The 21358-nt window shown below is 39.4% G+C and overlaps 1 protein-coding gene across 12 annotated transcripts in view; it reads left to right on the plus strand.

The window, feature by feature from the left end:
• Positions 1 to 17411, plus strand: part of ubr4 (ubiquitin protein ligase E3 component n-recognin 4) — a 45030-nt gene extending 27619 nt beyond the window's left edge. For 7 of the 12 annotated variants that reach the window (XM_037976862.1, XM_037976864.1, XM_037976866.1 and 4 more), the window contains 48 exons: positions 218 to 322; positions 744 to 899; positions 1260 to 1428; positions 1959 to 2163; positions 2252 to 2365; positions 2619 to 2828; positions 2927 to 3076; positions 3166 to 3393; positions 3565 to 3643; positions 3745 to 3987; positions 4096 to 4264; positions 4389 to 4533; positions 4812 to 4897; positions 4984 to 5071; positions 5356 to 5549; positions 5663 to 5902; positions 6002 to 6140; positions 6302 to 6427; positions 6692 to 6820; positions 6908 to 7257; positions 7396 to 7486; positions 7618 to 7702; positions 8086 to 8213; positions 8702 to 8831; positions 8928 to 9088; positions 9172 to 9281; positions 9641 to 9782; positions 10042 to 10123; positions 10309 to 10482; positions 10705 to 10826; positions 11043 to 11240; positions 11366 to 11446; positions 11565 to 11652; positions 11824 to 11951; positions 12102 to 12209; positions 12305 to 12421; positions 12539 to 12729; positions 13042 to 13215; positions 13330 to 13429; positions 13542 to 13760; positions 13914 to 14027; positions 14221 to 14363; positions 14477 to 14602; positions 14697 to 14891; positions 15061 to 15285; positions 15761 to 15851; positions 15957 to 16119; positions 16310 to 17411. In XM_037976862.1, coding sequence (XP_037832790.1) covers positions 218 to 322; positions 744 to 899; positions 1260 to 1428; positions 1959 to 2163; positions 2252 to 2365; positions 2619 to 2828; positions 2927 to 3076; positions 3166 to 3393; positions 3565 to 3643; positions 3745 to 3987; positions 4096 to 4264; positions 4389 to 4533; positions 4812 to 4897; positions 4984 to 5071; positions 5356 to 5549; positions 5663 to 5902; positions 6002 to 6140; positions 6302 to 6427; positions 6692 to 6820; positions 6908 to 7257; positions 7396 to 7486; positions 7618 to 7702; positions 8086 to 8213; positions 8702 to 8831; positions 8928 to 9088; positions 9172 to 9281; positions 9641 to 9782; positions 10042 to 10123; positions 10309 to 10482; positions 10705 to 10826; positions 11043 to 11240; positions 11366 to 11446; positions 11565 to 11652; positions 11824 to 11951; positions 12102 to 12209; positions 12305 to 12421; positions 12539 to 12729; positions 13042 to 13215; positions 13330 to 13429; positions 13542 to 13760; positions 13914 to 14027; positions 14221 to 14363; positions 14477 to 14602; positions 14697 to 14891; positions 15061 to 15285; positions 15761 to 15851; positions 15957 to 16119; positions 16310 to 16374 — 7076 coding nt within the window. In that variant the 3' untranslated portion in view covers positions 16375 to 17411. The remainder of the gene's footprint in view (positions 1 to 217; positions 323 to 743; positions 900 to 1259; positions 1429 to 1958; positions 2164 to 2251; positions 2366 to 2618; positions 2829 to 2926; positions 3077 to 3165; positions 3394 to 3564; positions 3644 to 3744; positions 3988 to 4095; positions 4265 to 4388; positions 4534 to 4811; positions 4898 to 4983; positions 5072 to 5355; positions 5550 to 5662; positions 5903 to 6001; positions 6141 to 6301; positions 6428 to 6691; positions 6821 to 6907; positions 7258 to 7395; positions 7487 to 7617; positions 7703 to 8085; positions 8214 to 8701; positions 8832 to 8927; positions 9089 to 9171; positions 9282 to 9640; positions 9783 to 10041; positions 10124 to 10308; positions 10483 to 10704; positions 10827 to 11042; positions 11241 to 11365; positions 11447 to 11564; positions 11653 to 11823; positions 11952 to 12101; positions 12210 to 12304; positions 12422 to 12538; positions 12730 to 13041; positions 13216 to 13329; positions 13430 to 13541; positions 13761 to 13913; positions 14028 to 14220; positions 14364 to 14476; positions 14603 to 14696; positions 14892 to 15060; positions 15286 to 15760; positions 15852 to 15956; positions 16120 to 16309) is intronic. The other 5 variants (XM_037976865.1, XM_037976869.1, XM_037976872.1 and 2 more) reach the window with 2 other exon arrangements.
• The last annotated feature ends 3947 nt before the right edge of the window (positions 17412 to 21358 follow it).

Raw genomic sequence — 21358 nt, forward strand, 5'->3', positions numbered from 1 at the left:
GAGTTAAACTCTAAAAAGTAAATATAAAAGATCTACGTCATTCAAGATTGTCTTTAAAACTGTTGTATGAACTACAGATAGATTCGGACATTATTGACAAGATGAACAACACATGTACAATAGGGTATTGTCCTGGCTTTATATGTTCTCAAGAGTAGAAAAAATCTGAGTTCTCAGATTAAAGCAACACCTAAATTTACTGTTTTCCCTTTTTTAGGCAGCAATAGCAGTGCTCTTGGCCTTCAGAGCCTTGGCCTGTCTGGTCAGGCTCCAAGCTCCTCATCACTTGATGCTGGCACCCTTTCAGACACAACTGCATCAGGTAATAACACAATTCCCACTGTAGTATGCAATAAGCACAACACATTTTTGGCTATTATTGTCATTCCTATAAATTTAGTCTTAATTCAATTTAAAAGTCTTTACATTTTAAAATTAAGAGGGAAAATGGTGTGTGAATATTGATTATCAGTATTCACAAACATCTTAATACTTCAACAAAAGTACTGTTTGTTTTTACTTAATAAATTTATAAAGCTGTTTTTTTCATCCTTGTAGATTCCCTATGTAGTCAGTCTTATTTTTTTATAATTAAATAACACTCATGTACTAGATTAATCAAAAAGCAGTAACAAATTGAAGTATTTCGATTGTGCTAAATTTTTTTTTTGCTTGTTAGTGAACAATAATAAACTAAGATTATGTATCCTGGCCAGATGACCGCAGTGTATTTGCTGTTACAGCTATTGCTATGATTTCAGCCCCGGCATCAGATGATGAGGGCAGCACAGCTGCTACTGATGGCTCTACGTTGCGGACCTCCCCAGCTGAGCACGGCGGCAGTGTGGGCTCAGAGAGTGGGGGTTCTGCTATCGACTCTGTAGCAGGGGAGCACAGTGGTGGGTTGCTTGAACAAATTAGGCCAGTCTAATATAATGAATGCTAAAAATGCATGCCTAAAATAAAATATGTACCGCCCAAAAACTAGAAAAATATGCCCAAGTATGGTCAGTGGATATGAGACCTTTTACTTCTTTTTTAGTTTTTCATCTTTCAGCACCTAAATAAGTTACCACACCTTTCCTTCTTTTCCCCTCACAGCTATTTGAGGTTAAAAAAAATATATATTGTATGTTATCCCAAAAAGCCCAGAAGGACACAATCCTTCTGAAATTACCACATATAATTTTTTTATTTTGAATTATGTATAACCTTTATTGTAGTTTGTCATTTGTTTTTCCCCCATCATTTTTGTGTAGTTTCAGGACGCAGCAGTGCGTATGGAGACACAACAGCTGAAGGCCACCCCGCTGGTCCAGGCAGTGTGAGTTCCAGTACTGGAGCAATCAGTACCACAACAGCCCAGCAGGAAGGTGAAGGCTCAGAAGGAGAAGGAGAGACCGAGGGAGACATCCACACAAGCAACAGGTCAGACTCTGACAGGTGTGGGGTTATTTGAAGTACTGATTAGCGGTCAGTGTTTTACCTGTGGCTGTGATCATGATGCTGCTGTTTGGGAGACACCAAAAATATTCATGACAGACAAGCCAAGGTATCTGATGTTTACAACAGAGCCAGCAGAACACATCTTTGCCATTTTAAAAAAAAAAACCTACACTTGCAGTTTACAGTTATCGTACATAGACTGAGTCAGTTTGCTTTGCAACGTGTGTTGCATCCAACAATGTTAGACACACCACTGAAAAATATAATCTGATGGATTATTTACTTGGTGTAAAAATCCACAATAATATAGTGTTCACTGGAACTGCTGCAGTCTTCAAGTAAAACACTAGGTACTTCATAAACTTTGTTATGTCTGTCCTGTGAAGTATTGAAGCTTTATTTATTATCCATGTCCAGACATAACCATCAGAGTATAATGAATTTAAGCTTATTTTTGTAGTGGACTCACTGTGTTTAATTTAGTAACAGATCTTTTTTTAATTTGTCATTAGGTTGCACATGGTTCGTCTTATGCTACTGGAGCGCTTGCTGCAACACCTTTCTCAGCTCCACAATGTAGGTGGAGTTCAAGCCATCCCATACATGCAAGTTGTACTTATGTTGACATCTGACCTTGATGGGGAGGATGAAAAGGATAAGGGCGCCTTGGATGACCTACTTGCACAGCTAATTGCTGAACTTGGCATGCACAAAAAGGTAACCACAGTGGGAATGTTTTGTTTGTTTTTTCATGTGTTGTGTTCAGAATGTCTTGATTTGCTGAATCCGTGGAATTTCTCTGCAGGATGTGTCGAAAAAGAATGAGCGAAGCTCCATCAATGAAGTCCACCTGGTCATCATGAGGTTACTGAGCGTCTTTATGTCTCGTACCAAGTCTGGCTCTAAATCTTCATCTGAGGTAAATCATTGTTACTATTTTATAATGCTGCATTTTTCACATGTATATTCTTTTTTTTTTCTTTGTGTACTCAAAAATGTATTAATACCACTGTGTGGTTTCAGACACCAATCAAAAAAAATTAGACTTCTAACATAATGTGTGATTGAATTTGAACGATAAAGTGCACAAACTTGCATTGTGTTGAAATAAGTAAATAGTGTACATACAGAATAATTAAAAAGCTGTTGCTTTACTACTTTTTCTTTTCTAGTCATCCTCCCTGATTTCCAATGCGACAGCAACAGCCCTGCTCAGTCTGGGTGCTATTGAGTACTGTCTACATGTGCTGAAGTCACTCCTGGAGTTCTGGAAGAGCCAACAGGGTGAAGAGGAGCCTGTGACCACCAGTCAGCTCCTCCGCCCCCACACCGCTTCCTCACCCCCTGACATGAGCCCCTTTTTCCTTCGGCAGTATGTCAAGGTATCACAAGAACAGGGGCCGTTTACTTTTTACATGTGAAGCATTTATTTTTGTTCAAATCATTTGGAAGATTACTCAGTGTTATTTTTTGTGTTTAGGGACATGCTGCTGATGTGTTTGAAGCCTACTCCCAGCTGTTGACTGAAATGGTGCTCCGGCTGCCATATCAAATAAAGAAGATTGCTGATGCAAACCCACGGATCCCACCTCCTGTATTCGACCACTCTTGGTTCTACTATCTATCTGAAGTAAGTCTTAAGTATATTTCCATTTCATGTGATTGTTCATTGTTTGCAAAAGACAAACTAAGGTTTTTTTTGTTTGTTTATCTTCCCAGTATCTTATGATCCAGCAGACACCATTTGTCAGGAGACAAGTTAGAAAGCTGTTGCTGTTTATCTGTGGCTCTAAGGAAAAGTATCGCCAGCTTCGAGATTTGCACACTCTCGACTCACATGTCCGCAGCATCAAGAAGCTTCTAGAAGAGCAGGGCATCTTCCTTCGTGCCGGCGTGGTCACCGCAACATCTGGTTCTGCGCTGCAGTATGACACACTCATCAGTCTGGTAAGTACCCTTTCAATAGATATATTTTCTCAGCAAGCTACATAGTTGAAGGGTTTAATTTAGCATCTTTGTTTATATAATCCCCATTCTTTTTTGGGGTTTTTTCTTCCTCGTCTTAATTGAGTATCGTTGTTGCCAGTGTAACAAGTAAATGTTTTTTTCTTATTGCAGATGGAACATTTGAAAGCATGTGCTGAGATTGCTACTCAGAGGACAATCAACTGGCAGAAATTTTGCATGAAGGATGACTGTAAGTTGTTTCCAAACATTTCCAAACAAAAGTGTAAACATTTAAAGCCTGTATTCCTAACGCTCTTCCTTTTTTTATTCTTTGTGCTCTCTGCTGTTCAGCTGTGTTGTACTTCCTGCTCCAAGTCAGCTTCCTAGTGGATGAGGGTGTTTCTCCAGTTCTCCTTCAGCTCCTCTCCTGTGCCCTGTGTGGAAGCAAGGTGCTGGCCAGCTCCTCTTCTACCTCTTCATCGGTCTCAGGAGGCAGCTCAGGTAGTGCTGGACAGACGGGAGCTTCTCAGTCCTCTCAGAGCAAATCTTCGAGTAAGAAAAGCAAAAAAGAAGACAAAGAAAAAGACAAAGAGGGTGAGATGTTAAAATATGTTTTCCTTAAACTTCTTCAGCATGTTCATGATATTTTGCATGAAAAAGATGCTTGTCTTCTGACGGTTTTCTTTGTCGAACTGATCACAGGTGACAGTGTGAGCAGCCAAGAAGATCAGCTGTGCATGGCTCTGGTCAGTCAGCTGAACAAGTTCGCAGACAAGGAGACGTTGATTCAGTTCTTGCGTTGTTTCCTGCTCGAGTCCAACTCATCCGCTGTGCGCTGGCAAGCCCACTGCTTGGCACTGCATATCTACAGGTACTGTTGAACCACTTAGACTGATAATGTTTTATCATCACATTCCTATAAGTCTGAACAAATCATTATTTGTAAAATGGTAAAATTACAGCCTGTGTCTTTAACTGTGTTTTTTTTCCTACAGGAACTCCAGCAAATCTCAGCAGGAGCTGCTGCTCGAACTGACTTGGGCCATCTGGCCAGAGCTTCCTGCATATGGCCGCAAAGCTGCCCAGTTTGTTGACTTACTTGGATACTTCTCACTCAAAACTCCTCAAACAGAGAAAAAGGTTTGGTTTATTCCAATGCTTATGCTCTTGTGTAGTTTACCCACCTTTGTCTTGGTATTTTTTTTTATCTCACAGAGTGATTATAAAAAAATTAACATGTTCTTTACAAAATGTTGACAATTTGACTCTATTTAAATTTGTAATTGAAAGTTTAAACTCTCCACAGTGCATTGCTCAAGGTTTTTAACCTAATTTGTTTAGTATTTTTGACACAGAACATTGCAGTCACAGTGATACTGATAGAAAATCTTTTTAATCACATTTCTTTCCTGTTCCAGCTGAAAGAGTATTCCCAGAAAGCTGTGGAGATCTTGAGAGCACAGAACCATATTCTAACAAATCACCCCAACTCCAACATTTACAAGTATGTATTCACAAAATACCTCTTGTACATAAAACAAACTTTTTAACCATCTTCTACATAAAATGACCCATGGTTTTCTCCTGCAGCACTCTTTCTGGTTTGGTGGAGTTTGATGGTTTTTATCTGGAGAGTGACCCCTGCTTAGTGTGCAACAACCCAGAGGTTCCCTTCTCAGTAAGTCAAACTCAACCTTACAGAAATTTACTTTAAAAGCTAAACAAAAGTGTGTCTGGGTAAATTTCAATTTTGGTTTATACATACTTGGAATGTTATGTCTTTTTATTATTAGTTAAGCTTTCTGTATTTGTAATTTATTGTTCAGCAAGTTTGCTTGTAGAACAAATCATAGCACAGTTCTGATTATGTAGACAGAATAAGGTCAAATCTAAACTAATAATCCGTTAGCATAAACAAATGTCAGTCATTTTAAACTTGTTTTTCTTCTCTTTCTCCTCCAGAATATTAAACTGTCGTCAATCAAAGTGGACACTCGTTATACCACCACACAGCAAGTTGTCAAGCTTATTGGCAGCCACACCATCAGCAAAGTCACAGTAAAGATTGGTGACCTGAAACGCACCAAAATGGTCCGCACCATCAATCTCTACTACAACAACAGGACTGTACAGGCCATCGTGGAGCTGAAGAATAAGTATGTTTTACTCAAGTGCTTCTGTCTTTTGCACTGTTGTTCTGTAAATTAAATGTAAAGTTTATATCACATTAGTTTGAAGCTGTTGCATTTACGTGGTCTGTTTTGTGTAGGCCTGCTCGTTGGCACAAAGCCAAGAAGGTTCAGCTTACCCCAGGACAGACTGAGGTGAAAATTGACCTTCCCTTGCCTATTGTCGCATCCAACCTGATGATTGAGTTCTCGGATTTTTATGAGAACTATCAAGCCTCCACTGAGACCCTGCAGTGTCCGCGCTGCAGCGCTTCTGTTCCTGCAAACCCTGGGGTGTGTGGCAACTGCGGGGAGAATGTGTATCAGTGCCACAAGTGCAGGTAAACATTAGGTTCCCTCTTCAGATTTGCCCTGAAAGGTAATTTTAGATATTAAAAACAAGATTTTAACTGATCTTTTCTTTTCTTGCTTCTTTTCAGGTCTATCAACTATGATGAAAAAGACCCCTTCCTGTGCAATGCCTGTGGTTTCTGCAAGTATGCCAGATTTGACTTCATGCTGTATGCCAAACCATGCTGTGCAGTGGATCCAATTGAGAACGAGGAAGACAGGAAAAAGGTGAGAAACTATCCGTAGGAAAAGAGTTCTGTAAAGAAATAGTCAAAAATTCACTGTCCATTTGGAAAGTTATCCAGAAAATTGTGGCATTTTTTTTGTTTCTCTGCTTTTTTTTTCTTTTTTAAAATTTTTTCTTAATCTTGAATGTATTTGTTTTTCAGGCTGTAACTAACATCAACACTCTGTTGGACAAAGCTGACCGGGTCTACCACCAGCTGATGGGACACAGACCCCAGTTAGAGAGTCTCTTGTCTAAAGTCAACGAGGCAGCACCAGAGAAACCGCAGGTCAGTCACAAGAGACACCTGAACAATACTCTGAAAATAAAACTAAATGTTGAATGAATTTTAGATGCATGAATGTTTATAAAACAATTTCTTTGAGCATGCTTGCAAAGTGTGAAATGTATGTTGTATTTTACATATTTTCCTTTGATTTCTACTCACTTGCATACATCATACGAAGGGTGTTTTCAAACGTAGTCTTAAGTATGTTTCAGTCTTGAATTATACATTTTTGTGTGAGTGTATTCTCTCCTTTGTTGCTTCCAGGATGATACTGGAGCAGGTGCAGGACTCGGCACATCTACTGCTAATGTGAACAGATACATTCAGCAGCTGGCTCAGGAGTACAGTGGAGACTGCAAGACATCATTTGATGAGCTCTCTAAGATAATACAGGTCAAAGAGGGAAAAAGTTCTTAGGAGTAGGAAGCACTAGATGTTTTCATACCATATTTAATGATGTCTTTAACTTTTTGTTTACAGAAAGTGCTTGCATCTCGTAAGGAGCTTTTGGAGTATGATCTGCAGCAGAGAGAGGCTGCCACGAAGTCCTCCCGGAGCAGCAGCAGCCACCAGCCCACCTTTACTGCCAGTCAGTACCGGGCTCTGTCTGTGCTCGGCTGTGGCCACACTTCATCAACCAAGTGTTACGGGTGTGCCTCAGCTGTCACGGGCCACTGCATCACACTGCTGCGTGCACTGGCCACCAACCCAGCTCTCCGGCAGATCCTCGTCCTCCAGGGTCTTATTCGAGAGTTGTTTGAGTATAACTTACGACGAGGTACAGCAGCCATGAGAGAAGAAGTGCGGCAGCTGATCTGTCTCCTCACCAGGTGTGACTCACATATCCTGTCGTATTTAAGTACAATAATAGTTGTTTTTGTTTTTTTTGCTTTTTTTGTTTTGTTGCCAATATAATCCATTGAGATAACAGACAAATTGTGTCAACCTTTCATATATTTCTGCTTCAGAGATCATCCAGAAGCCACCCAGCAAATGAACGACCTCATCATTGCCAAGGTGTCTGCTGCCCTCAAAGGTCACTGGGCTAATCCTGACTTGGTATGTTGTCCGACATATTCTGTTGAAAGCTGAACTAAATTGTTAAACAGCAAATTTATTGGATTGAGTTGTTTTTAAATTTACTGTAGTTCTGCTTTAATATGAACATATTTCTCCTTTTCCCCCACCAGGTTAGTAATTTGCAGTATGAAATGTTGCTGCTGACAGACTCCATTTCCAAAGAGGGAGGATGCTGGGAGTTGAGGTTGCGTTGTGGTAAGCTCACGTTCCTTCTATATTTTTCAAGATATCATCTTTTTATTTGTTTTTCCTGATCATCTGTAAGTGTGAACGTAAAGTAACTTATGATATAGTCTGTGTAACTTTTATTATTCTGTGTATTACTGCAGTAGTTGCCTACAACAACAGTACAAAGTACAGCTACAGTACTTCTGCACATTAAGGTTGCTTTTGGTTACTTGAGAACATTTCAGAAGAGGATTTATTTTCTCTTAATATCTTGTCAATAAAATAGCTTGAAGTGCTGTGCACATTGGTCATTACTGGTACGGGACAAGAAATGGGTTTTAGTTACTTTTTGATTGATTTAGTTCAGTTTAAAACTCACGTGTTGTCTGTTTGTGTGTGTGTGTTTGTAGCTCTCAGTCTGTTCCTCATGTCAGTGAATATAAAAACACCTGTTGTCGTTGAGAACATCACTCTGATGTGCCTGAGAATCCTCCAAAAGCTGATAAAGCCCCCTGCACCAACTAGCAAGAAAAACAAGGTAATTATTACATAAGTGTAGTTTGTCTGTTTCTGGGTTGTTTTCATGTTTTTGAGACCTTTAGGTAGAACGTATTTGACAAAAAATGCAACTCAACTGTACCCTGTTAGCAGAGCAGGCGATTACAGACGAGTCCAAACAAATGTTGGATGCCCTCATTAATTCCGACACTAAAAAAATCATAATTTTTTTTTTTTCTCATTTCTCTTGCAATAGACGTTTTAAGACCAAAACACAGTGAAATCAGTCATAAATGTTTATAACTGCCAAGATATCAAAATCTGCAAGAAGTCTTCCAGTCTTATTAATATTGGCAAAATTTTGTTCATCCATATTGGTGCTTTTAACATGTTCTTATCCTGGTATTATATTGAAGCATTTGCTGATTATGTGAAACCCGTTAACAAAGCAAGTCGTTTTGTTCCATGTTTGCCAGTTGTATTTAGGTCTTCTCTTCTTACACAGTGTGTGTTTGCTTGTGTTTAAAGGATGCTGCAATTGAGTCCCTGACCACAGTCAAACCGTACAGTAACGAAATTCATGCCCAGGCTCAACTTTGGCTAAAGAAAGATCCTAAAGCATCTTATGACGCTTGGAAGAAGTGTCTCCCAGCTAGATGTGAGTACAACAAGGTCTGGCAAAATGTTAGTACATCAGTCACACGATTATTCTTTATAACCTTTTTTTCTGTTTGGTTTATTTTCTTTACCACAGGCCAGGAAACTGTGTCGAAGCCTCAGGGGAAAGCTGAGTTGCGGAAGCAGTATCTGCTGGAGAAGTATGTGTGGAAGTGGAAGCAGTTCATGAGGTCCAGGAAAGGTGAAGGTCTTTTCCCTCGCCTGCTCAAGCTGAGCCACAACAACTGGCTTCGGCAGGTAATGAAACATTTACACATGACTGTTAAGCTATGCTTTGTGCATAAGTGCACAACGCTGAGAAACTGAATTCTTTGTCGCAGGTTTTGTTCACTCCTGCCACCCAGGCCGCAAGACAGGCAGCTTGCACTATTGTGGAGGCTCTTACCACAATCCCCAGCCGCAAGCAACAGGTCCTGGACCTGCTCACCAGGTTTGAGTCTCCAATATAGAACTTGCTCTGACAAACAACTACCACATGTATTACAGATGTACAATACTTAAAAGGATAATAGACTTCTCTTCTTTTTTATTACAAAAAACAATTGAATCAAATAAACATGGCCAACATATTGACTAACAGTACGATCATTTGTGCTCATTAATTTATGCAAATTTAAAAAGGATCTGCCTATAAAAATGTCTTGTTCTAAAACTTAGTATTTAAATACTTCTGTCAGCCTGAAAAAATAGGTGTTACTGTGGCTTCATTTAGAAAGATACTGTAGAAGGTTTAATAAATTATTTTTTAAAAAGTTGTCATTATAACCATTAACATTGTTTGTCTGTCAGTTACCTTGATGAGCTGAGTGTTGCTGGAGAGTGTGCGGTGGAATATCTGGGCCTGTATCAAAAACTGATCAAACCAACACACTGGAAGGTTTATCTGGCTGCCCGCGGGGTTCTGCCCTACATCGGTAACCTGATCACCAAGGTAATGCGCAAGAAAAATATAAAAGAATAAAAGTTTGAGACAATTTTTCATGGAATACAATGTTGGTCATTCATATAAATTAACGTCAACTTAGGATGAAATAATACGAGTGACAATTTCTGCATTAATTATGATGTCACAGTTTGTTGTTTATTACATTTTTATTGTTGTTGAATATATTGCAAACATTTTGGTCAGTGTGTAATAATGGTCTCTTTGTATTTGTTATTAATTTTCTGATTTTATGTTTTCTGATCAGGAAATAGCCAACCTCCTTGCTCTAGAGGAGGCTACACTGAGCACAGACCTACAGCAAGGCTACGCCCTCAAGAGCTTGACTGGTTTGTTACCTTCTTTTTTCCTTTTAATTAATTCTAAAATTAAGCATGGCTGAGAAGAGCAGGTTTTAAATGAGACTTTTTTTCATTATAACAGGATAAATTATACAGGTTAATTTTATCCAGTAATTAACTTTTCAAGGAATTCTTCTGTGAAGGCTGTAAGACTGATTTTGTGTGTTCTGTAGGATTGCTGTCTTCTTTTGTGGAGGTGGAGTCTATTAAGCGCCATTTCAAGAGTAGGTTGGTCGGCACAGTCCTTAACGGTTATCTGTGTCTGAGGAAGCTGGTGGTGCAGCGCACCAAGCTGATCGATGAGACTCAGGACATGCTCCTCGAGATGCTGGAGGACATGACAACAGGTCTGCATGACACGCAATCAGCAGACATTCAATTTAATTCTGTCACTTTAGAATTTTTAGATATATTTATTTTATATATATTTTTAGATAAACTGTTGTGAATTATTTGTGGTTTGGTAAAAATGTACTTTAGCTTTTTACAAAGACTTGATGATCCTGTTCATATGCAAAATGAAGATTGTGAGTGTGCTAAATATCAGAAAATGTATTTTTTTTGTACAGGCACAGAGTCTGAAACCAAAGCATTCATGGCGGTTTGCATAGAGACTGCGAAGCGGTACAACCTGGATGATTACCGAACACCCGTGTTCATCTTTGAGAGACTGTGCAGCATCATTTACCCGGTAAGTTGCGATTTTTATTTTAAAAAAGTAAAAAGATCTTTAATAATAATCATTTTCAAACAAAGAAAAAATAGAATTACCCTCTCTAAGGCTTCTAAATGTTGCATTTTTGTTTGTTTTGAATACTCTTCTGACAGCGTTTCTGGTAGATTTTCTTGAGAAAGGTTTTTCACAATAAAGCTTTAATTTGAATTGTTTATTTAATTCTCTGTGTAGGAGGAGAATGAGGTGACGGAGTTCTTTGTGACTCTGGAAAAAGATCCCCAGCAGGAGGACTTCCTGCAGGGCCGGATGCCAGGAAACCCCTACAGCAGCAACGAGCCGGGCATCGGCCCTTTAATGAGAGACATCAAGAACAAGATCTGTCAGGACTGTGACCTGGTGGCTCTTCTAGAAGATGATAGTGGCATGGAGGTAAAATGGTTTTCTACCTGATGTGCTTAGTTTAGAGTTTTTTTTTTAACTTAGTCTTATATTTCTTAGGAACTTCTAAAATCATTTTATAAGATATTTATCAGATTTCCTGCTGTTTTTCTCAGCTGCTGGTAAACAACAAAATCATCAGTTTAGAGCTGTCTGTGGCTGAGGTCTACAAGAAGGTCTGGTGCCCAACAAATGAGGTTAGTCTGTCAGTAAATTATAAACTTTTTGGAACTGTGCAGCTTCTCGTGAGGTGCTTGTTATATTAAAGACATAGTCCAGTAAAACAGGCCTGATGGCTTTTTTTTTCCTCTACAGGGTGAGCCGATGAGAATCATATATCGAATGAGAGGTCTACTTGGAGATGCCACTGAGGAGTTCATAGAGTCACTGGACTCGACCACAGGTTAGATTTCAAGTTGTTTTAGTCATTGCTTGTCAAGAATAGAATAGTCTTTTTGTGGTTTGCTCCAGTTGTATTATATTTTTTTATTATCACATTGGAATTCATAAACGAGGTGAAAGCGCGAATATTTTTCGCAACTAATGGGGAATAATGTGCCTCGCTTGACTGCAGATGAAGAAGAAGACGATGAAGAAGTGTACAAGATGGCGGGGGTCATGGCACAGTGTGGAGGACTGGAGTGTATGCTCAACCGGCTGTCTGGAATCAAAGATTTCAAACAAGGACGACATCTGCTCACCGTAAGCCACATCTGTTTTCCTACAATAAGAAAATCAAGCTTTAAACTAAGAATTGTGCATTTGACCGAGGGAAAGGCTGCATTGTTTAAATCACATGTTATAATAAGGGTAAGTTATAACACATTGACCATATTTTTTGTTGTTGTTTAGGTTTTGCTGAAGCTGTTTAGTTACTGTGTAAAGGTCAAGATCAATAGGCAACAACTAGTGAGGCCTGAGATGAACACACTCAATGTCATGCTGGGGACTCTGAACCTGGTAAGTGTTTTCAGTGAATACCATAATGTTGTGATGGTAAAAAGTCAGACAAGAGAATCTTAATTTAAGTGTCTTAATGTTGTCATTCTTTCCAGGCTTTAGTGGCAGAACAGGAGAGCAAGGACAGTGGTGGAGCCTCTATAGCAGAACAGGTCCTGAGCATCATGGAGATCATCCTGGATGAAGCTAATGCTGAGATTTCAGAGGACAAGGTGAAAACTGTGAACTGGATTCTCCACTTGAGAACAGCCTTTTTACAATCCAATTACAAACAAGGAGTTTAAAATTGTTTGGTCTAAAGTGTGAGGTTGTTTTTTTTTCTGTTGCAGGGTAATCTTCTGCTCACAGGAGACAAAGATCAGCTTGTGATGTTGTTAGATCAGATCAACACGCCGTTTGTACGCTCAAACCCCAGCGTGCTGCAGGGTCTGTTGCGCATCGTTCCATACTTGTCCTTTGGTGAACTGGAGAAGATGAAGATTTTGGTGGAACGCTTTAAACCGTGCTGCAACTTCGACAAGTAAGTGTCAGCCTCCTCTCATTTAAATATGATGTTTTTTTTAAGGATATATTGTTTAAGCCTCTAATTTCTAAAAGTTTGATTCAAAAAAAAGTTAAAAAACAAAAACAACTGGACTTCTATTCTGTAGCTGAAGACGTCAGCTACAGAATAGAAGTCCAGTTGTTTTTGTTTTTTAACTTTTTTTTGAATTTACCATGGCCTGGATGACTGAGAATCTACACCAGCATAAAAGTTTGATCATCAAATCTGGCAAACTACACTTCTGTAGTGTTTGGGTGTTCATTTTTGTTTTGTTTTTTGTTCTCTAAGGTACGATGAGGAGCACAGTGCAGATGACAAAGTGTTTTTGGACTGCTTCTGTAAAATTGCTGCTGGAATCAAAAATAATAGCAACGGCCATCAGCTGAAAGATCTCATTCTCCAGAAAGGAATCACACAGAGTGCACTGGACTACATGAAGAAACATATCCCCAATGCAAAAAAGTAGGTCACCCTCTGCTTTAAAGTGCCTGAAGATGATCTCTTTAAAGCTCTGATTGGATTAAATACAGTTTCTCGATATTTAAAGCCTTTCTTCTTTATCTGAACTCTTCTCAGTTTGGATGCAGATGTCTGGAAGAAGTTCTTGTCTAGACCAGCTTTACCATTCATTCTTAGATTACTCCGTGGTTTGGCTACCCAGCATCCACCCACACAGGTACAGAATATCTTGGCTCTGCATAAAGCATATGTCCAGCACAGACACAAGCAATTATTTTACAAACAAATCAATGAATCAAACCTTATCGGACATCGTCTTTATTGCCCAGGTGCTCATAGGCACAGATTCAATAACCAACTTGCACAAGCTGGAGCAGGTTTCCAGTGATGAAGGCATTGGGACTCTGGCGGAGAACCTTCTGGAGGCACTAAGGGAGCACAGAGACGTCAACTTGAAGATTGAAGCAGCTCGCAGGGAAACCAGAGCTGAGAAGAAGCGGATGGCCATGGCCATGAGACAGAAGGCCCTGGGAACTCTGGGCATGACGGTACTCTTTCATTTCTTTAAACTGTTTTTATAATCTTTTTTTTCTTTTAATGTTGGTAATTGTTGTGACTTTGTTTAACAGCAGTTTTACATAAGCTTGTGTTAGAGTTTTATTCATTTATTTATTTGCGTGTTTTATGTATTTGCCTTTCAGACAAATGAAAAAGGTCAAGTGGTTACAAAGACTTCACTTTTGAAGCAAATGGAGGAGCTGATAGAGGAGCCGGGTTTGACCTGCTGTATCTGCAGAGAAGGTTACAAGTTCCAGGTAACACATCATGTCTGAAGTTTATATATCAAACACATCACATTTATAGATCTCTAGTTAGAAATGAGTTAAAATGTATGTCCAAAATATTCACTTGGATGTCAGATACTCAGAAACCTTTTGAGAAAATTACTTGGCACACTTCATGTTATTTTGAAATTAACATTTCCCTCTCTTTTTTTTTTATTTCTAGCCAACCAAAGTCCTGGGCATTTACACTTTCACAAAGCGTGTGGTCTTGGAGGAATTTGAAAACAAACCTCGCAAGCAGCAAGGCTACAGCACGGTGTCGCACTTCAATATAGTCCACTACGACTGCCACCTGGCAGCTGTCAGGTCACTTTTATCACCATCATTCACTCTCATGCTGATAGTACGCTTTGGTTTTCGGCAGCCTTGCGTTTTTCTTTGTAGCAAGAACAATTTTTTCCCTTTTTTCCTTTCATCAGGCTGGCTCGTGGGAGAGAGGAGTGGGAAAGTGCTGCTCTTCAGAACGCCAACACCAAGTGCAATGGACTGCTTCCTGTGTGGGGCCCACATGTGCCAGAATCAGCCTTTGCTACATGCTTAGCAAGGTAACCGCATGTTTTTAGGACACATTTACAGAGCAACGCTTTCTCTCTTTGAGTCCCAAAATTAATCATTCTGTATTGTTTCGCTGTCACACAGGCACAACACATATCTTCAGGAGTGCACAGGCCAGCGGGAGCCCACCTACCAACTCAACATCCACGACACCAAACTGCTGTTCCTTCGCTTTGCTACCGAACAGTCATTCAGTGTAGACTCAGGAGGCGGGGGCCGCGAGAGCAACATCCACCTCATTCCCTACATCATCCACACAGTGCTCTACGTACTCAACACGTACGAGGCTTGTCTTTGTTTTTGTGTGTGTTTTAATATAGATATGTGTTTAAAATGATCTCTAACCCCAGGAATAGGAAACATAAAGTCATTATTAATGCTGACATGGATGAAACTTTTACCATAAATCTTCTCGCCCATTTTCAACACACATAATCTGTCCCTGCAGTACACGAGCTACGTCACGAGAAGAGAAGAACCTGCAGAGTTTCCAGGAGCAGCCTTGTGAGAAATGGGTGGAAAGCTCCTATGAGGTTGAAGGACCACATTATTTCACCATCTTGGCCATGCATATTATGCCGCCGGAGCGGTGGAGGAGTTCACGTTTGTACTTCCTACGAAGACTCCTGGTCGCTGCCCATTCTCGCAAGATCTCTGCAGTCTCCACGAACAAGTAAGCTAGAAATGGGCCACATCAAACTGTCTTGTTCCATTGGTGCAATTTGGGAGCCAGTATTACTGCTGGTATTTTTATTGTATCTTAAACTTTGTGACAGCATTTATAACTAAGATGTGCTCAGAGAAAATCTTAGTTTAGAAAACAATTCTTAAATCTGACCTTAAGCAACAAGGATTATAATAATAAAAACATCTCACAGAAGATTTATTCTTACTTTGGGTGTAATCAAAAGACCCATCATGTTCGGTTGAAGGTAAATCTGATAAATAGGTCCTAAAACCATTAAGGATTTTATAAAACTACTAAAAGAACCTTAGACTCAGCAGCTAATGCAGAAAGTGAAAATTAGTGTGATGTGAGCTGATTATAGTGGTCATTGTTTTGTGTGCTGCATTTAGGACAGGTTATTTTTTTTCTCAACATAGTTTATGACAAAACACAAACATGTTTTTATTGTCTTCCTTGTCAGACTCACAGATAAAACGCCAAAGGAATATGCCGTTTATCGCTCACCGCTTCTCTTCTGGGGCCTGGTGGATCTTGTCTATGACATGTTCAGGGTAAATATCCTACAGCTTAGAAAAAAAGTCTCAGACCTGCATTGATCACAGTGTTTAGGATTTAGTTACTGGCTACAACTGTTTGTGTTGACTTTTTGTTTACAGAAAGTACCCACCAGCAACACAGAAGGGGGCTGGTCCTTCTCCCTGGCAGAATATGTCCGTCACAACGACATGCCCATCTACGAGGCCTCAGAGCGCGTGCTCAGGGCCTTCCAGGATGAACTCATGCCAGCCGAGTCCATGTCAGAGTTCTTTGACGTTGTAGGTCAGTATACACGCACACCTGATTCATCTGAGTACTCCTCAAGCTTGGGACAGATTAATATCCTTGAAATGGGACAGATTCCCAAAGATCATTAAGTTAGACCCGATTCTCTATTATAGCAAGAACACTTTCTGGTTATTGTTTCTCAGTTTTAAATACAGAACTTTTTTTTGTTTCTTTTCCTCTCCAGGTCTCCTTTCTGAAATACCAGACCCGGACCTCTTCATGCAGGATTTGTTGAACTCTTTGCCCTGATCCAACATCAAATCACGCCCCTCAGACGCACCGACTTCATAAAAACGTGCTGTTTACACACTGAGACACACACAATTAGCAAACACCATGCCTCCTATTCAGCTACCACCCCCATATGCCATCTCAAATGAAACTATGTGTAGTCTACAAAAAAGTAATAATTAAAATAAAGCTCATTCACTTTTGGCACCATCTCTGTAACACAATGTCACAAGGCTGTCTTTGGCTGAAGAGGACGCTGAAGCATAATTTACGTTTTCGCCCCACTGATTCAAACTGCTTCAGTCTGATTTAAAGATCTGATTTGTTTTTATGAGGAAGAAAAAAAAATAGGAACCAACTGACCATTTAAGACATTTTGTGTTTTCCACTTTACCGTCAAGAAAATTGAGTCTTGACTGTTTTTTTATGGCAAGCTAACAGAATTAACATCTTCATGTTCAGATGTCGATGATTTGGTTGATATTTGGTTGGAGTAACTCCTAAATTCTGTTTTGGGATGATTCTTTTTTTTTTTTTGGTGTTGTTGTTGGGTTTTTTTTGTTGTTTCAAATCNCCCCCCCAATATTAGGGTGCAATGTTAAGGTAACTAAAATGTTGTTTTTTTTGTTTTGTTTTTTTTGATTTGACCCACATCATAGTAGGAGTGGCATTTGATTTGATCTTATTTTCCCCTTTTGTTTGTTTGCTTTAAGTTTGTTTTTGGTCAGGGATTTTGAGAACAGCCGAAGTTTCCACTGTCACGCGGTTGCAAAGCTCCCGCCGTTTTTTTCTCCTCTGGGTTCTTGATCTAAACGTTGGTTCTAACTGGAATTTGATTGACATACAGGGAAAGAATAAAATGTGTCTTAGGTTTGTTTCATCAACCTCAGAAGCAGATAGGGGATAATAAAAAAAAAGAAAGAACAAGTTTGGCTTTTTGTTTTTCCTCCATAAAGCTATGCCTTTGAAGTGAACTTATGAAAGATTCCATCTGTTACAATGAAATATCAGACATGTCTAAATGAATAAAAACAAACTTGCATTATATCCGTAAACCCTTTGCTCTTTGACTAATGATTTTATTCATTTTAGTTCCTTCTCACTGTTTTTGTTTGTCTTTGCACTCTGTTCACTTTAGATTTACTCCAGAGCTGCCCGACGACACGCTCGTGTCCATTCCCAGAATAATTTATGGAAAGCAGCAAAGTTTCCCCCTCAGTAATTGATCAACACTTGCAGATGACAGAAAGCTGCCCTGTTTGCTTCAGAGCTCCGTTCGTGGTGAATTTCCCCCCCAGTTTATTATTGATTTGCTCACTTCTGCTGCTACGATGTTCACCTGTCGCTGAATGTCTGCTTTTTGAACTTGCGTATGAAGAATAAAGCTGTAATAATTTCAGTCTGATTGAGGGTAACCTTTTTTTTTTGTTGTTTTTCGTTTGCACATTTAGAGAAGGATCAGCAGGTGACTGCGTTCATGTCACTGTTGGTATATTCTTTAAAAAAATTAAATACAAATGGTTTTAAAATCAGTTTTATGAGTGAATTGTGGATTTAAAATATTCATCAAGGCAAGAATTGCTGCAAGTTTTATTCTTTGATGGATTATCTCTACCATTTTGTATAACAGAGTGAAAGGGCAAAACCAGATAAGATGCGGTACATTAAATTTGGCTAATTTAGGGTTTATAGTTGCTACACCTTTGTGTTTTCTGCAATTCCTCACAATAAGCAAAAGTAATAACTGAAGATCCTTTTTAAATGGTGTCTTAGCACATGTCTGAAGATCATAAAGAGTAGCTTAAGTTTTTATTTTTGTTTTAATGTCTCCAACCAGCAGTGCTTTCCTCCCTCACCCCTAACTGAAGTGCCCTTCCTGCTTTTCCAACACCAAACAGCAGTTCAGTGAAGGCGGTCGGTGCTTTATGGAGTTGTTTAAAAGGTGACACTAATCGATATTTGCAAAAACAAACCTTTCCTTGTTTTTACTGTCATCATTTTCACCCTTTTTAGTTGCAGCACACTTGGAGATAACATCTCAAAATAAAACTCACTTATGGATTTATGATGATTTGGACCCAAAGCTTCCTTCGTCGTGGTTTTCTTTAAGTTACTGCCACTAGAGGGCGATATACACCAAGATTCTTGAGCACTTTGTTGTCGAGCTGAACATGATCATAACTTTGCTGCTCATAATAATCCCAAACCTTTGTTATAGAATAATCTGTACAAACATAAAGTAAGAAAATCCTTTATTAAAATTGCACATGAATGCATATTTTGTACCTTTGGGATTTTCAGCAATACATTAGGATCACTTACAATGTCTTAAAACATTTACTAAAAGTATGCATTGGCATAAACATTAACCTTTTATATAAAGGAATATGACTCAGTTTAATAAAACCAATTGTAAGAAGGGTTAAATCTTAAAATTGATACCTATAATCTAATGAACATTTTCTAGTATTCACTTCTGTTGAGGCAAATACACTTAATTATTTTTCTCCATGTAAAAACAATTTGTGTATTAAGCATCTTCAAGTTGTCTCACAAGTTGGAGCATCAGCTGTGGTGAGTATTTCTGGTCCCACATGTTTCATCTTTGTTCTTATTGTTTATCCGCTCATCACTGGCAGCAGGGCGGAGCCACATCCTCAGCAGGCGAGCGGAGCAGTCTCAGAGCATCTCTGGAGGATTTGGTGTAACCGTTGTGGAAAACGAAGGTCTTCCTCACCGTGAAGAGGGACACCGTCTTGTCCCACATGTCTGAGCCGCTCATCCCAGTGCTGAGCTGGCTCTCCAGAGAGGAGCAGAGTCTCTGTGCTTTGTCTGTGCACTTCCTCTCCAACATCTTACACATGCTGAGGAAAAAGACATGAAACCAGATTTAAAACTAGAAAAAATAGCATTTTCTGCAAATAAATGTAATGTGAACGCTGAACTACTTTGATGGAATTTGTTGAAGAAGCTAATTAAAACAAGCAGAAGTTAAAGAAGCAGAACAAAAACTTAACTGAGCAGAACAATAAAAAGCTGAAACAAGAACAGTAGCTAAAAGCTAAAATTAGTACAATATGTAGCTAAAAGCTTAAAGGAGGCAAAACAGAGCAGGTATGTTTAACAGTTCATCTTTTGCATAAAGGTGAGCTGTTATTTCTGATTTTGTTATGCTATAATATTTAGTTTTTTCTGTGACAACTTCTTTTCCTGCTGAGATAAAGTATTCATTCAGACGAATGCTGCTGTAGATTTAAGTGAACATTTTGAAATCATTTGAAGAGATCTCAATGTGTTTCTAAGAAGGAAATTTTTGTAAATAAAGCTAAGTGAATTTAAAAATTTATAAAAGTCAAAGCTCACTGTTCCCGATTGGGCTGTTTTGAAATATGAATGATTAAAATAGCAAATAATGTACAGAAGAAACTAAACAGGAAAACGATGCGAATGTTGACTCAGAGTTGGTTCTCAATTCAAAGTACTCAAAACTAAGGGCTTGATAGTGTAGTAAAGGTAAACAATGCAATATGTTTTTAAGAGCTCATAAATGAGCTGGGAATCACAAAATCATGACAAAAAATTATTTTTCTTTCTTTTGATGTCATGCTTCAAAGCCAGGGGGGCCATATTTAATTCAAACTGCTGAAAGAATCATGATGCTAAACCACAACCTAAAACTTTCCTGACGCCAGACTAAAATAAATTTAACGGCTCCTGAGGATTTAAACTTACGTTGTGCGCTGATTCCTCATGATGAACGCTCAGTCAGATGGCATCCATGTAATTCAGGTTTGTGTGGGGTACAAGAGGGAGTTGAGGTTCTGATTTTTACCCTCCAGAACCTCCTTCGCTTAAATACCTATGCCAACTTTCTCGTTGACTTGATGGTATGTCGGTTCTCACAGTGTTTGGCCAATCACAAAGGAGTGTTATGACAATAGAATGTGAATAAATTAGTTGAATTCATGGGGTATAATGGACCCCAGTCCAAACAAACAGGTGGGAGGGGCCCTTCGCCGTCCCTCTTGTTGCTCAGATGATGGTTCCCAATGAAGGAGATGTCCTTGCTGTCGTATCAATAGTGAGTGATATGTGGTGGGAACATGGAGGAAAAAACATCTGCCTGATAAACTTTTTACTACAAGTGCAACAAGGGGAAAGACATGTTAAGTAAATAAAAGGAGGCTTGTTGTTTCTGATATTTAGTTGAAACGTGATAATGAAATGAAATGGTCATCAAGCTTAACATTCATCAGGATTCATCAGGTTTTTGTGCTCGTAGTGCTTATTTTGTTGTATCTTTATTGTGTAATTTTATCCCCTAAATTATTGACCCTGAATTCACTTTTCACTGATTGATTCCACTTTCTCCAAAACAAAAACAACAACTTCTGAATGTTTCCTTTACATATTTTAAAAAGCATCTCTATCAAACCAATCTGAAGGTTTCCCACCTTTCTCTCTCACACACTCTCTCACTCACACACACACACTTTCTATTCTTTTCATTTAACTTTCCGTCTCTATTTCAGCCTCTCCAATTCTCACGGTGTGAGCGTCTCCCATGCTCCACTGGTCGACAAAAGCGCACAATCCATCCAGATGGTGTGCCTGGAAGCCTTGTTGACAACCCTGCCTTCTTGGGTGTGTGTGTGTGTGTTTTGAGAAGGAGGAGGAGGAGGAGGAGGAGGAGGGGGGGTTGGTCACTCAGTCTTTGTTCAGCAGGGCACACTTCCTTTGTGCAGGCTGCCTTGGAGTCATTAACACTGAAGTGTGGGAAGCCTGGGACCGCAGCAGCTCCCACGTTCCGCACAGGCAGGAAGGGAGCGTGTGACCGAGACGTGGCCAGCGGCAGGCAGCTCGGCCAGCTGTGTGTGTGTGTGGTGAGGAAAGTGAATGAGTCAACATCAGAGTTTATCTGACAGGGCAGCATGTGCTTAAAGTGTGAACCCAAAATCTGAATAGCACACTCATCATGAAAACATTGAATCAGCTGAAGACT

The sequence above is a fragment of the Kryptolebias marmoratus genome, linkage group LG8, assembly GCF_001649575.2.
Source record: "Kryptolebias marmoratus isolate JLee-2015 linkage group LG8, ASM164957v2, whole genome shotgun sequence".
Lineage (NCBI taxonomy): Eukaryota > Metazoa > Chordata > Actinopteri > Cyprinodontiformes > Rivulidae > Kryptolebias > Kryptolebias marmoratus.